This window comes from Colossoma macropomum, unplaced genomic scaffold (genome assembly GCF_904425465.1).
Source record: "Colossoma macropomum unplaced genomic scaffold, Colossoma_macropomum, whole genome shotgun sequence".
Lineage (NCBI taxonomy): Eukaryota > Metazoa > Chordata > Actinopteri > Characiformes > Serrasalmidae > Colossoma > Colossoma macropomum.
In genome coordinates, this window is record NW_023494803.1 from 24,129,765 (window position 1) to 24,144,417 (window position 14,653).

At 39.4% G+C, this 14,653-nt stretch overlaps 1 protein-coding gene across 1 annotated transcript in view; it reads left to right on the plus strand.

The window, feature by feature from the left end:
- Positions 1-14,653, plus strand: part of jmjd1ca (jumonji domain containing 1Ca) — a 67,507-nt gene that overhangs the window by 27,170 nt on the left and 25,684 nt on the right. The window contains exon 3 of the mRNA XM_036594031.1: positions 5,281-5,394. Coding sequence (XP_036449924.1) covers positions 5,281-5,394 — 114 coding nt within the window. The remainder of the gene's footprint in view (positions 1-5,280; positions 5,395-14,653) is intronic.

The window sequence follows — 14,653 nt, forward strand, 5'->3', positions numbered from 1 at the left end:
CTTTCTCTTTCTTATCCGCTTTCTTTTTTCTTTTTTTCTCTGTGTGTCTTTCCCTCTCTTCTACTCTCTCTCTCTCTTTCACATACACACACACAGAGGCACTGTCTAGCTCTTGGCTGTGTGTCAGGCACTTGGAGAGCCAAAACAAAGAAGGTTCTGAGACACACACACACACACACACACACACACACACACATACAGTGAAAGTCACAGAGACAGAAAGAGAGATGAAGCCTTGCATTTCCCTTAGTTCTCTTCTTGTGCTCTGAATAAATTCTCTAAGAGCTAAAACTTCTTCTGCTTTTTCTAGTGTGTCTCTGTTTTGCTTGTGTGAGTGTGTAGGGTAAGTGGGTACACATGGACATTGGGCTATGAAAATTAGAAATGTCAAGTAGATGCCAAAATTCAAAATAAATAAAGGTACTAGTTTTCTACAGTAATAGTAGTACCAGGTTGAAATCGATTGCACATTCCTGTCTGACTGCAAGCAGAAGAAAACTTAAGAACGTTCACCAGCACAAACAAAACAATGTGACAGTGGTGTCCAAATGTGCTGCTGCGGCAGCACCGTCAGATAACACTAATAATGCAGAAATCAGCAGAACTTGCATGTTTAACTACTTTTGAGACAGATGTCTGTGTGCAAAAAACAGCCTACAAATTATATTAACAGACATTTAGAAATAAAAATGAAGGAGGCAGTGTGTCACATTTAGCCACTGTGAATTTAGCCTGACAGTAATTAACAGCTATGAACAGTTATGAAAGTGTTTTTTATTCAGATATACCTACATTGCTTTTATTTTTGCTTGAAATTTCTTGCATCATTTCGTATTTTTGTTTAAAATTACTGGCACACAAAGTTTGATATTGCTAAATTATGAGTTATCTTACTGATGTAAGCTGTACCTCACTGCTCACTCATTCGAGCTCTACTGAAATCTCAATTTTCCTTTTCCTTATGGTATCAAGCTTTAGCCTAGTAGTTGTGTCCTTTACACAATATTGCTCACTTAAAATATAAAAATAAGAATTATAATGTCAATAATTAATGCTGCTGTTTGCTCTTACTCTTGTAAAGAATTTGAAGAATACATTCCATTCGTTTCGTTTTTTTACCAAGGGTTTGTTTGCATGGGATTTCTGAGTTACTCATGGTATCGAATGAGACTGGGAAGCATACAGTTTCACTAGTGTTATTGACTACCGAAATTCTGATATTGTGACATTGCTAATATAACAGTATATGAAATTCTAACCAAATCGTGAAAATTTACCAGAGACCATTACTCACTCCCCCCACCACCATGTTCTCCATCTCTCTTTTCTTCTCTCACCTGTGTCTCTTCTTTCTCCCACTTCTTTCACCTTTTTTTCTCTTTTTATTTCCTTTTTCTGTTTTCTCTCTCACTTTCTTCTCTCTTTCTGTCTGCTTTCTCTCTCTCACTAACTCCCTCTCTGTCTCTTTTTTCCTCTCTCTCTCTCACACTGTTATTAATTTTGCTGCATCTCTCTGTCTCTCCTTAATCTCTGCCATTATCGTTAGTAGCACTTGCTTGTGTCAGTGTGATTTTGTGTTATGTTTGTGTGTGTCTGTGTCTGTGTGCGTGTGTGTGTTTATGCCTGCTTTCTGACCTATTTTGTTAAGTACTCCTAAATGTGAGTTTGTGCTGAGCAGACGTTTCTAATTACATACACACACACTCACATACACACACACACATGCTCTTTCTGCTTCCTCTTCTCCTCTTGCTTATATACACACACAGAAATTTTCATGCAAATATACTCACTCATGCCTTCTCTCACATAAACACACTTTGTTTCTTAAAGCATGTGTGGAGACGGATTGAAGCAGCTTTTAAAGGCTTAATGAAGTCTTAATGTTCCAACCTTCTCTCTCTCTCTCTCTCTCTCTCTCTCTTTCTCTCTCTCCCTCTCTTTTTCTGTCTTTTACTCGCTCTCTTTCTCATTCTCTCATGCTCTGTCTTGCTCAGTCTCCTTCTTTTCACTTGCTGTCTCTCTTTCTCTGTCTGTCTGTCTGTCTCTCTCTCTCTCTCTCTCTCTCTCTCTCTCTCTCTCTCTGTCTCCCTCTGTCCATTGCTCTCTGTCTCTCTCTCACACACACACTAAAACCATGGCAACACTGTGCACTCTGCCAAGAGTGTGGGTGTATGGCCATGCTTCAGCAGGTGTGTGACCTAGATTGTGTGTGTGTGTGTATGTGCGCGTGCGTGAGGGAGTAAGGGAGAAAAAAAGGAGAGGAGGAAAATGATAGTGTGTGTGTGTGTGTGTGTCTATCCATCCACCACAATGCAGACAGATAGTTTGCTCACATCTGCTTATGTGATCCAGAGTTTGACATTGGCTTGCATACAGTTCCTTTACTACTGATAGAAATTGTATTTAAGTGACAAGACTAAAATGTGTGTGTGCATGTCTACGCCTGTAGGTGTTTCCAGTTGTTGTGTGTGTGTGTGTGTGGTGTGTGTTGACTCAGGGTGGAGCAGTTCTCACTGGCTGTGAGCTGTCCCTTCATGAGGAATTTGAATGTCATTAGAACGAGATTGGGCTGCATTCTAAATATAGCGGCAGAGTCTCTCAGTTGTATGCAGGTATTCTGGTGTATCTCCCTCTCTCTGTCTTCTCCATGGCTTTCAATGTCTTATTTCAACCATAGAAAATATAAAAGAAGTGTTTCTTTTATATGCTATATTTTCATATAGTTTTCATTTCACTGTTTCATTATGCACCGAAAATGTCTTACTGATTCTTTTTTTATTTATATACAGTTTGTGTTATATTACACATTTGAGATTGTGAATAAAATGATTAGACTGATGTATTTCCTCAAAAACATTTTTAAAATTTTTAGAATTTATAAAAAGCTGTTAGTGTTCTTTTGAATACCATTTAAATAATCAATACTTTTACACAAATGAAATCAGAAGTGAATAAAGTCTGATTATTTGATCTAATTCAGGGTAGCAATATGAATCTCAACACTACGTGCATTTTAAATAAGTTACCTTCTCCAGACTCTTCGCTTGCTAGAATGCTCTGGTTGATTTATTCCTGAGAATAAATGAGACCGTGCTAGCTTGCTGCTTGGAGCAGTAGGACGTTTATTTCTAAGTTTTTCTTGTGTAGGGCTTTTTAGGACATGAGATTTTCTGTAGGCTACTCCCTACAAACACTTCCCTTTAAGACTGAAGAAATTTAGTAATAGAATATGAAGACTAAAAGATGCACTTTGTAGGTGAAATATGTTGTCAGTTTCAATATGAAGCAAGGGACACAAAATAATAAATATTTTGTAAGATATTCTTTCAACTTGGACATAGAAACAAATGAATTTATGAAAATCGATTTATAATAGTTTTATAAAAAAGTTATTGTGAACTAGGCAGTAATGACATTATAAGAATTATTTTTCATGAAAAAATTGTTTTTTTTTTAGTTCAGTATATTATTTTTTTCAGTATTTAACTATTTTTGTGTGGCAGCCAGGTGCAGGTTTGTGACAGCTCCAACTCACAGTCTTAGTCTTAACCACGCCCCCAGCTGCCATAATTTGTTATTTGTAATTCATAATGTTGTATAATTAATGTTGGCTGTAAATGGCATTCCATAGTTTTCCTTAGTTTCTAATCCTAGCTATTTATTTATTTATTTTGTTTGTTAGTTGAGTTAGTTAGTTAGTTAACATTGCCCAGTGGTGCTGGACTTGGTACAGCTTCTCTCAGGATTGGATGTCACCGGTATAACTGAGACATACCTTTGTTTTGGGCAAACTGTACCCCTGTATGCAACTGTCTGAGCAGCACTGAAGTCGATAGATAAGTCTGAGGTCTGAATATCCACATGCGCAGTTTTGTCTCAACTAACTCTCACAACATAACTCCGAATACAGCCCGTTACCTGTTAGCTTGGTAGTTGGTATTCTGGCTAAACTTGAGTTACATTTATTCCTATGCCTGGGAAAGACGAGAGCAAAATGTGATAATTTATAGCAATACATTACTATTCAAAGCATTCAAACAAGCTCCTTTTTTCTGTGAGAGAGACTGATACTGTAATGAATATATGTCATTTCAGAATAGGATATGTGGTAGTGGCTGAGCTGGAGCTGTTTGTCCTTTCTCTCTGTCTACATCTGTCTGGCTCATTGACAGAACTGAGTGTCTGAACCGCAGTGTCTGTGTCTCTGTGTGTGTGTGTGTGTGTGTGTGTGTGTGTGTGTGCAGGGAAGGGCCTAAAAATAGCCCACACACTGTTTGTCCCCTTACCCTCCAGCTCATGGTTTATGAACTCACACCCATGAACACAGATACACGCTTTCTCTCTCTAACACACACACACACACACACACACACACACACGTTCCACTCCACTGTGTCCTCATTTAGATTGTGTTTCACTTCTGAGTACCTCAGAGAGATGAAAACTCTTATGTTGCATAACACACACACACACACAAACACACACACACACACACACACACACGCACTGTCCGAGCTATCAGACATGGAAAGTTTGACTGCACTGTCCTAGTATTTCTATAAATAGAAACCATGCATACAGAAAGGGATTAAATCAATGGCAATCTGACTGTGATCTCTCACGAGACAGCTGCTCTACACCAGTACTATTCCTGATCTCTCACACATACACAAGCACACACACAAATACACACATTGCTTTTAAACAGCCAAAGACCTCACTATGCTACACACACACACACACACACACACATTAGTATTGCACCAGCTGGTGCATGCTCTATTGTACAGCTCAGCAAAAGGACAGGTTTATAGAGTAAAGTGTGTGTATGTGTGTGTGTATTTGTGCATGTGGGCACGCGTATATGTTCATTGAATGTTTTTCCATCCCTTTCTGTGTTTTGTATGTACCAGTGTGTGTTGTGGAAAGTAAGAAAACAAGGAAAAACAGAAAGAAAGAGGGAGAATAGAGAGAAAAGAGGAGCATAGATGGAAGATCAAAGTGAAACTGCTTCGCTTTGCTCTGTCACTTTAGTCTCCGTAAGGAGTTCTACCCACTTACTGCAGCTGGGACTCTAACTCCTATCTACTGCTACTCTTATCTACCGTTAAAAAAAACAAAACTCAGGCTTTTCCTTTATTACATATACCATAATGAAATTGCTGTCATCTTTTAAGCCTGTATCTGTTTCTTTTCTCATTTTGAGGTTCTTTGGAGACTGCATGAATGTAAACTGCCAGTAAACATGTGGACTCTTTGGATTTGTTTGTCTTTCAGGTTTTCCGGCCTTTGATTGGCCAAGCCCGTGTAGGTGGAGTGTCGGTGGTGGAGTTTCTCTCTGATAGACAGCTGGAGTTCTACACAGAGCAAGAAGAGCTTTGTCCATATGAGGTCTGTGTGTGAGAGTTTATTACTCTAAATTGAGGTGATTTTGTGTGTGTGTGTCTGTGTGTGTGCGCGTACGTATGTGCGTGTGTTTCTGTGAGATCATGGATTATTATGGGTTGACTCTTATGCTGCACTGTTGCACTGCTGAAATCTATAGTACTAACAAAAAGCATTGGTGAATTCATCACACTTAAAATGTATATACTGGTATACCACAGCATACAACAATAGTGATTTTTAGCAGTATTATTGTTAAACAAAAGCGTATTAATTGCAGTGTATGTCAGTTGCTGGACGCCTCTGTTGTTTTCAAAAAACATTTAAAAGATGTTCATAAAACAGCCCAGTCAAAACAAGCTGCTACAGGTTTATAAGGCACTCTTTTAGCATATACTACCTGTACTCAGAAAGCACAGGTTAATTAACTTTAGCAATGGAAACATAGATTTCATCTGATGACCTGATACTGTGATACATTTGGAAAGTATTGTTATGCAAAGTGATCTGTCCAGGGTGTATGCTGCCTTCCACCCAGTGACTGCTGGGATAGGCTCCAGCTTCGCCCGCAACCCTGAAGGATAAGCGGCTTAGAAAATATGTGTGTGTGTTTGTGTGTGTTATACGAAGTTAATACTGCCCAACTCACACACTGTTTAGGCACACACTGTGGTATAAAAGTCAGTTCTGTCAAGCTGTATATTTGAGCTTGGGTCAGATGAGACTGTCCATTAGTATCATTCATACAGAGCTTATAAAAGCGTGATGCTTGTTGGCATTTTTCATACAACCTGTAGAGATCTGCTGGATTGCTTGCTTTGGTATGAACAGTATGCCACTCGCAGTAGGCTTGGATATTTCATGTTCATTTAATGTTCATCAACGATTAGACGCTTATAAGCCTATAAATGGAAATTTAGCAATTTAAATTGAAGTGTTAAACCAACCAATATCATTGGTAAGGAAGAGTGGAACACCATTTAATTGGATTGGATTTAAGGCCAATTGAAATGATGCTCAGGAGGGCAGACATAACATAAATGACTGACTCAGATTATTGTGATCAATATCTTCATAAAGTTCATGATATTCATTATCATCTAATGAGAGAAATTAGTCTGGTGCTTTTCTTTAAGGCAGTAGTCATGTAGGTGTTGTTCATATTTCGTAGTCATATGAAATGCTTCTAGTTTTGTGTGGGAAAAGACAGCCATGACTGCAGAGTAGTTTACATTCAATGTGAGCTGTGCAGAAACAGTACTCACAAATATATACACAGACACACACACATACACACACTGCTGCATCATTTCATCACTCTCAGTCTCTGATGCCTGTGGATGGATGATAAAAGGGAGAGTCCCGCTCTTTCATCTGTGTGTGTGTATCTGTGTGTGTGTATGTGTGTGTGTGTGTGAAAAGAAAGCGAGAGAGGGGGAGATGTGGGGGGCAAGCAAGCTGTGAGTGAAAAAAGACAAGGCACAGACAGAGACAGAAAGAGAGAGAAAGAGAGTAGGGAGAAAAAGATAGGGAGAGAGAGAGAGAGAAGGAGGTTTGAATGTGTGTTTGTGTGGATATGGCAGTGGCACAAGACACTCGTGTTCTGAACACTGCAATTCTGTAGGCTCTGGAGAAGAACCTTAACAATTTACTCTCTCATGCCTCCTCTCTTCTTCTCTATTTTCTTCTCCTCTTTTCTCGTTTCCTCTCCTCTTCATTTTCTTACTGTACTGTATTGTCAGACCCAGTACACTTCACACTGCTGCTCTTTTAGGCTTCTTCTCCTACTTACTACTGCTGTTCTGAGCTCAGAGCGTGAGTGAATTACTGAGCAGAGAGAGAGAGAAATGGGGACAGACAGGGAGAGGAGGAAGAGAGACACGGAGATGTAGAGGGTGAGAGAGAGACAGAGAGCAAGGGGGGTTATGTAGAGAGAGAGAGAGAGGAAATTAGAGCACAAGCTGAGGACTGTGTGTATTTATTGCTGTTTCCTTGACGACTGCTGTGTTTTTACTTAGCACATGGTAAGGGGCCTGTGTTGAATATGTGTACATGTGTTTATAAATGTGTGTGTGTGTGTGAGTGTGTGTATAGGTATGCAGGCAGGAGGGTAGATTGGTGGAGTGAGTGTGTGTGAGTGCTTGGGAGACTATGTGTGAGAGTGTGTAGGGAAGGGTTAAGCACTGTTGACCCGTTAAGCCGAAACGGGAAGAGTGCCGCTGTTTTAGGAAACCACAAACTCTCTTTCTCTCTCTCTTTTCACTTTACTGTCTCTAATGCTCTATTCTCTCTCTCTTTCTCCCTTGTTTCTCCTCTTTCCTTTTCCTTTTTTCTCTTTCTCTGTCTTTCTCTGTTTCTCTCACTCTTTTCTCTTTATATCCCTCTTTCTTGCTCTCATTTTCTCTTATATCTCTTTCTCTCTCAGTGTCTCCCCCCCCCCATTTTTCTTCTCTTTTTTCTCTTGTTTTGTTCCTTTCTTTTTTTCCTCTTCATCATTTGGTCTGTTTCTCTGTCTTTCTCTCTTTCTCCTTCTTTTTTCTTTCTCTTTCTCTCATTTTTTTTCTATACACATGCATGTGTTTTTGGGAAAACAGACAAAAAGAGCAAATCAGAAAGAATGTGAGCTTGTATTTGTGTGGATGTGCGAGAGTGGAAATGTGTGTGTGTGTGTGTGTGTGTGTGTGTGTGTGTGTGTGTGTGTGAGGGTTTAGTGTAGGGAAAAGCAGGCAGAGTGGTTTCAATTAGGCTGTGTGGAACACTTTCCCTTTTGAGGCTGTGGTGAGAAAGAGACTCTGCTGTGAGTCAGCCACCCTGGAGCTGGAGAGCACTCACTCACACACACACACACACACACAACACTTCCACAATGCACACAGAGACCCTGTCACACACAGACTCAGAAACATACACATAAATCATTGTCTCTGTGTCTGTGTGTGTGTGTGTGTGTGTGTGTAAACAGTCTGTCTTTCTGTTTCACAAACATGCACAAACAGCTGTACCCCACACACACAGACACCTACACTTTTAATCACCTCCCTCACCGCTCTCTCTGCATCTTTCTTTCTCTATATCTCTATATCTTTCTTCTCCTTTTTCTTCATATTCACTCCCCACTACCTCTACTTCTCTCCCTATTTCTCTCTTTCTCTCTCTCTCTCTCTCTCTCCTCTTTGTTTATGTCTTTGATCCTGTGTTCAGTCCTGTGTTGGGGCAGGTTACTGAAGGACAGGCTTTTCTCTGCAGACGCTTTCATTGATTTTTATGAGCACTCTCTCTGTCTCTCTCCTTCTCTCTCTCTTACTCTCTGTCTGTCCTTTCTCCCTCTCACACTCTTTCTACAGTTTGTCATTACCTCATTCAATTCATCACTGTCTCCCTCTCCATCTTTTTCTCTTTTTCTCGCTCTCTGTCTGTCTACCTATGCCTGAGCACTCTCTCTATCTCTCACCCTCTCTCTCTCTCTCTCACTCTCACTCTGTCTCTCCTCTCTCCCACTCACACTCTCTCTTCCGTTTGTCATTACCTCATCCAATTCATCACTCCCTCTCCCTCTTTCTCTGTCTTTCTCTCTTATTCTCCCTTTCTTTTCCTCTCTTTATCTCCTCCTCTGTCTATATATCTGTCTTTGTATTTATTTATCTATCCATCTTCCCCATCTTTCTCTAACTCTCTCTGCCTCTCTCTCTCTCCGTCTTCCCCATTTCTCCGTCTCTTCTCCGTCTCTCTTCCGTATTTATTTATTTTTGTCCATTTATTCCTGTCCTTTCTTCCACATCTTCTTTTCCTTTTTTCTTTCTCTTTATCTCCCTCCCTTCCCTATCACTCTCTCCATCTCACTCATGTCCATCTCTCTTCTCTCACTATCTCCTATCTCCTCCCCATCTCTCTCTCTCTCTCTCTCTTTCTCTCTCTCCCCAACCTCTCTGTCTCTCTCTGTCCCTCATCTCTTTCTTTCTTTCATTCTTTCGTTTTGTCTGTCTCCCTTAATCAGGCACTCTGTTTCTCTCTTCTCCACCAATCCTTGTGTGTGCATGTGTGAGTGAGAGAGAGAGCTTGTCTGTCACTGTCTCTCACTTACTTGCTTTTACACAGACACATACATTCCCTTTCACCCTCTTCTCTCAGATTTAAATTTGACAGAGAATCATAAGCTCCATTTATTTCTATCTTTCTGTACCTCTACGTATATGTCCTCATCTCCCACCTCTCTGCCTTTTTCATTCATTGCACCCATGTGTGCTTGCATATGTGTGTGCATGTCTGTGTGAGTGAGTGGAGTTTGTGTGCATAAGATTGCTCTCTGTCTCCCACACATGTGAACAGATACACACACACACACACACACACACACACACACACGCACTCTCACTCACTCCTCTATCCTTCTCTCCCTTTCTCTCCCTCGCCCTCTATCTGTCTCTCACTCTTCCTCTCTCTCTCCCTCTTTCTTTCTCTCTGTCTCTCTCCTCCTTTCCTGATGCAATAGTTGGATCAGCGCTCTGTCTCTCTTGGCCGTGTTGCCGTGGTGATGGTTTGGCAGTGTGGTAGAGTGAGGTCATCTCATTCTCATTCTTTGATATTACTTTATCATCTCTCTCTCTCCCTCTCTGTTTCTCTCTCTGTCTCTCTCTCTGTGTTTCTCTCTTTTTTTCTGACAGCAGTTCCTATCGCTCCAGGCTGATCTGTGTGTGTGTCTGTATGTGATTTTCAGCTCAGTGCTGATAAATACAAACACCGATCACTTGGGAAAAGGTTAGTTATAAAGTCATGCTAATAAGATGTCAGTGAAACTTACTATAACTGTGCCAGTCAGCCTCATTTTGGAATATTGATCACAATACATATATATATATATATATATATATATATATATATATATATATATATATATATATATATATATTAGGGGTGCGGGAAAAACTCGATTCTTAGATGCATCGCGATGCGGACGTGAACGATTCTGAATCGATTCATAAATGTCAAAAATCGATTTTCTAAATATTTAATTTAAAACGTAACGTTGACAGAACGCAAAAGGCGGAACTTGGAAGTGCGGAAGTGCAGCGCCCGGACAGTCTGTGGCGGCACATAACAAAAACACAACTGGATGAGTGAGAAATCCGACAGGCACACTGTGCATTAAAGCCAGGTTAGATCAGGAGTCACAACACAAATGATAAGAAGAGACCTTTTGTCCTTTCAACAAAAATCAAACCACCTTGGGAGCCACAACATTTAATGTCCAGTATGTCTCAGTATGTGTTAATGTTCTAGTATAGACTAAAAAATATAAACGAGAGCGCAGATTTACTTCGCTCTGCTTTAAGCTTCGCCTACAGCCGCTTTCCTCCCATCTCCGCCAGAAAACTTTTCTTCAAAACTAGAAGAGTTTCTTGTAAAATGTCTCAGCATCCGGCTGTTTTACGAGGCTGAAGTCGCTTCTCATTGGCTTCTCGTTCTAATTTTCCCGTTCCACCTTAAATTCTGCCTTAGGCGCCGAATGTAACTGCCACACCATTTAAGGTGGAACGGGAAAATTCGAAAGAGAAGCGACTTCATTTTCGCAGCTTTTTAGAGAAAGACAGTCTCTCATTGCAGATTTAACCAACCGCGCTGCTTATAAATGCGAATAAGTCCTCCAAATGTTCGTCTTAATCTCTGTTTTTTCGTTCGCTACTGGCGAGGCCAGACCTAGGTGCTATGTGACCTGCTGTCTGTTCGCAGTCAGCCGAGATTCAACGTCCAGTCTCGAAAATACCCCCCCCCCTCTACAACGAGACCAAAACCGAAGTTATAAGATCACTAAAGAAAACGGGCAGGATGGCTGTAACGTGCTGCATGGACACCCATTACCACTGGATCTTAATTCACCCTAACAGCGCATTTTATCGCAGATGAGTGGCAGCAGCGTCTCTGAATGAGAGCCTTCTAGTTCACTTGCCACATCACCTCCTTTTGATTTATTAATAAAATATATTTTAGATATTTAAAGCAAAGTATTTGTAATAATCCATAATGCATTTACATTATGGATCATTACAAATACTTTGCTTTAAAACTACCAAGTTTTTAGACAGTAGGAAGATAGAAATCCTGTATAGAGAAAAAAAGATGCATCGATAATCGTTTTATAATCGCATCACAGCCCTCTGAATCGTAATCGAATCGAATCGTGAGGTGCCTAAAGATTCCCACCCCTAATATATACATATATATATATATATATACATACATATATATATATCTATATCTATATATATATATATATATATATATCACTCACATAACCATTTTTTTTCTCAGGAATTGAGAGGAACAAAACATACAAGTCTGATTTGTCAACTAAGCAGTGTATAAAACGATTTATGTTGGTAATAAGCTTGTAAAAACACCATCTATAATTACAATAGATGCAAATAAATATAGTAAAAAGTAACAAGAATTTCATATTCTGAAAAAGTGTTATCTTATAAGCTAGTGTGAGGAACAAAGTTTGGTTCCAGATTTCACCTTAACACCTCTAGCCATCGCATATATTTTTAACTTCCATCACCAGCAATCTTGATTTATTGTTACAAAGTATTAAATAGCCTGAATGGTAACCACAAATAACACTGGGCTTCCTCGAGGAGAGGTTTGGAAATGGTTAAACAAACACATTGACATACACAAAATTGCAACTTATTGTATTAATATTATTTATGTTTATTATAATATTAGTATTTTTCTGAACAAATAAATGCTGATGTCTGAAACCTGACGCTGTGATCTGGGAATTTCCTAAAATATACACCGTAACATCAGCAATTTTCTGTAGAGCTCACCTGCCAGGTTTTAGAACAGTCTTATCTATGGAAGGAATTATAAATGGGACACTAATTTAGGATGTCACCCAGCATGTATAAACGTTGAATTATGCTCACATTTGGGAATGTCTTCTTATGATTTGCTTAAAATTCAATAAATGGAAGTCAATAAATGAATGACAGTTTTTTAAACCAGCAATAAATGAGTTGAACACAGGCTTATTTGAAATATATGAGGTAGTTGCAGCCATATTTCACATTCATGTTTTAACAAAAAAAACACAATGTTTTGTTTTCGCCATCTAAGTTCCATCGGTTTTGTTCTTCTGGGCTTCACCATGGCAAGATGGTTTAGACAAATTAAGTAATAACAAACTCTTACTCTTTCCTGTCTGCACATAGGTGTCATTAAAACATACTGTGAACATTCCGCTGAATTATGATTGAGTTGCAGCAGCATGAAGCCAGTGTAGCTCTACTGCTTTGGAGCGTCTGCCACGCTCCGCAGGCAGATAATCATCTTTATAACATGGATAACCTCATCTGAGGCCAGACGTGCCAGAAGGTATTTGCATCCTGTGAGGAGCATTGATCGTCTTGACGGCAGTCTGGGTATTTTCAAGCAGAAGCAACGTTACTCATCATGTAATGTGGAAGTAGCTGTAGTCCAGTAATCAAAGATCGATTAAAGAGGACCAGTGCAAATTTCCCCAGAGCTGGACATTTCTGAGTGACTTTGGTTGAACACATTTTAACATTTCAAATGTGTTACATAATGCAATAGCTTGGAAGGGCAATGTACTGGGGGGAAAAACATTATCAAATGGGAAGCAGTTGGGAAGCACTGTCGCCTCACAGCAAGAAGGGCCTGGGTTCAGTTCCTTGGCTGGGTGATCAGGGTCCTTTCTGTGTGGAGTATGCATGTTCTCCCTGTTTCTGTGTAGTGGATAACACACCACACACAGTTTTGATTCTTTGTCAAGGCAGGAACACCGTATTTGCACTAAAATGTGCTTAGGCAAGAATCCTAACGTCATATTTGTCTGTACAGTTTACAGTAACTGTCATGTTCAGTCCAGCGATGTCATGGTTATGTAGATCCAGCTTTAGAGTTTTTGCCTGTGTTACAATCGTGCCCCTTTATTTTGTAACGTGCGCATGAATTATTTCATCAAATTCAAATCACAAGAAAAAAAGTAGTCCTGCAACAATTACTTGATAATCATTTAGTTTTCTGATGTCAATTATGGAAAAAAAGTCAAAGCATTATTTACTTAAAACCAAAAATGCTTTACACTGCTGTATAATGTATTGTCCATGCAGGAAGTGCTGTCAGCAATAAAACAGACAACAGATAATAGATGTACAGAAGAAGTTGAGTACAGACAAAAATCATTGTAGCTGTACACAAATGTGATATTGACTGAAAGTTTACAATCCTCTACTGCGACTTCTTACGAGGATCAATCAGTTCCATATTGATACTGATCAGTGAAAAGTTTTTGTTTTATCAAACTGTGCTAAAACCTTTAGAATCTGAACCGCTTTAACGAACAGATCATCACCAAGATATCAAAGTAAAAAATAAACACTTTGCTTATAGATTTTTACTAATTTTACTAATTTGAGATAAATTATAGTGCCAGTACCAAGTAGGACTATTTAAGTGCTGCATGAGTCCAGTACTGATGCCAAGTATCAGTGCACTGCTGCATGCTGTAAATTGTATTAGCCCAGGTGTACTGTGAATGGGCTGGGCCTTTTTCCACTGCTCTGCTAGTTTGATTAATTTCAGGCCAAAATGGTGTATTTCTAGCATGCATGAAGGTGGGGGAGGGGGTGTGCAGTCAGTTTGTCAGCAGCTGCATGTTTACCTTACAGATGTGTCTGTGTGTGTGTGTGTGTTTGAGAGAGCGTGTATGTGCCCATGTTGTGTGAGATAATGAATGTGAAGAAGAATGTGAATGTGAGAGAATTTGTATTAGGTGTTATGCTTGGTTGTTAGGAAAAGACAATCTGTGAGTGTGTGCATATAGGTGTATTTTGTTTGAGTGTGAATTTGTTTATGTATGTATTAATATGCATATGTGATGTGTGTTTTTGTGTGTGTATGTTTGAGTGCGCACTTGTGATGTCATGAACATGTTTACTTATAAATATGTATTTAGCCTCCTGCAGATTAGCTCCACCAATATGCCCTGACGTTATAAGGAGTGTTTCAGCCTGGACTGCTTTTTGAATGAGGCACAATAAAGGGCCGCCAATCAGAACAAAATTCATTTACATATATCAGTCTTAAAGACACAGAAAAACAGCATGCTTATTCTAAGGTATAAAACAGGGTTGGAAAAGGGACAAGTAAAAAAAAAAAAAACGATGAGTGTTTTTGGTATATAAACCCACACAAACCTCATAAATGAACCTCAGGGGAGAAAATAAAATATGAGAAAATGCAA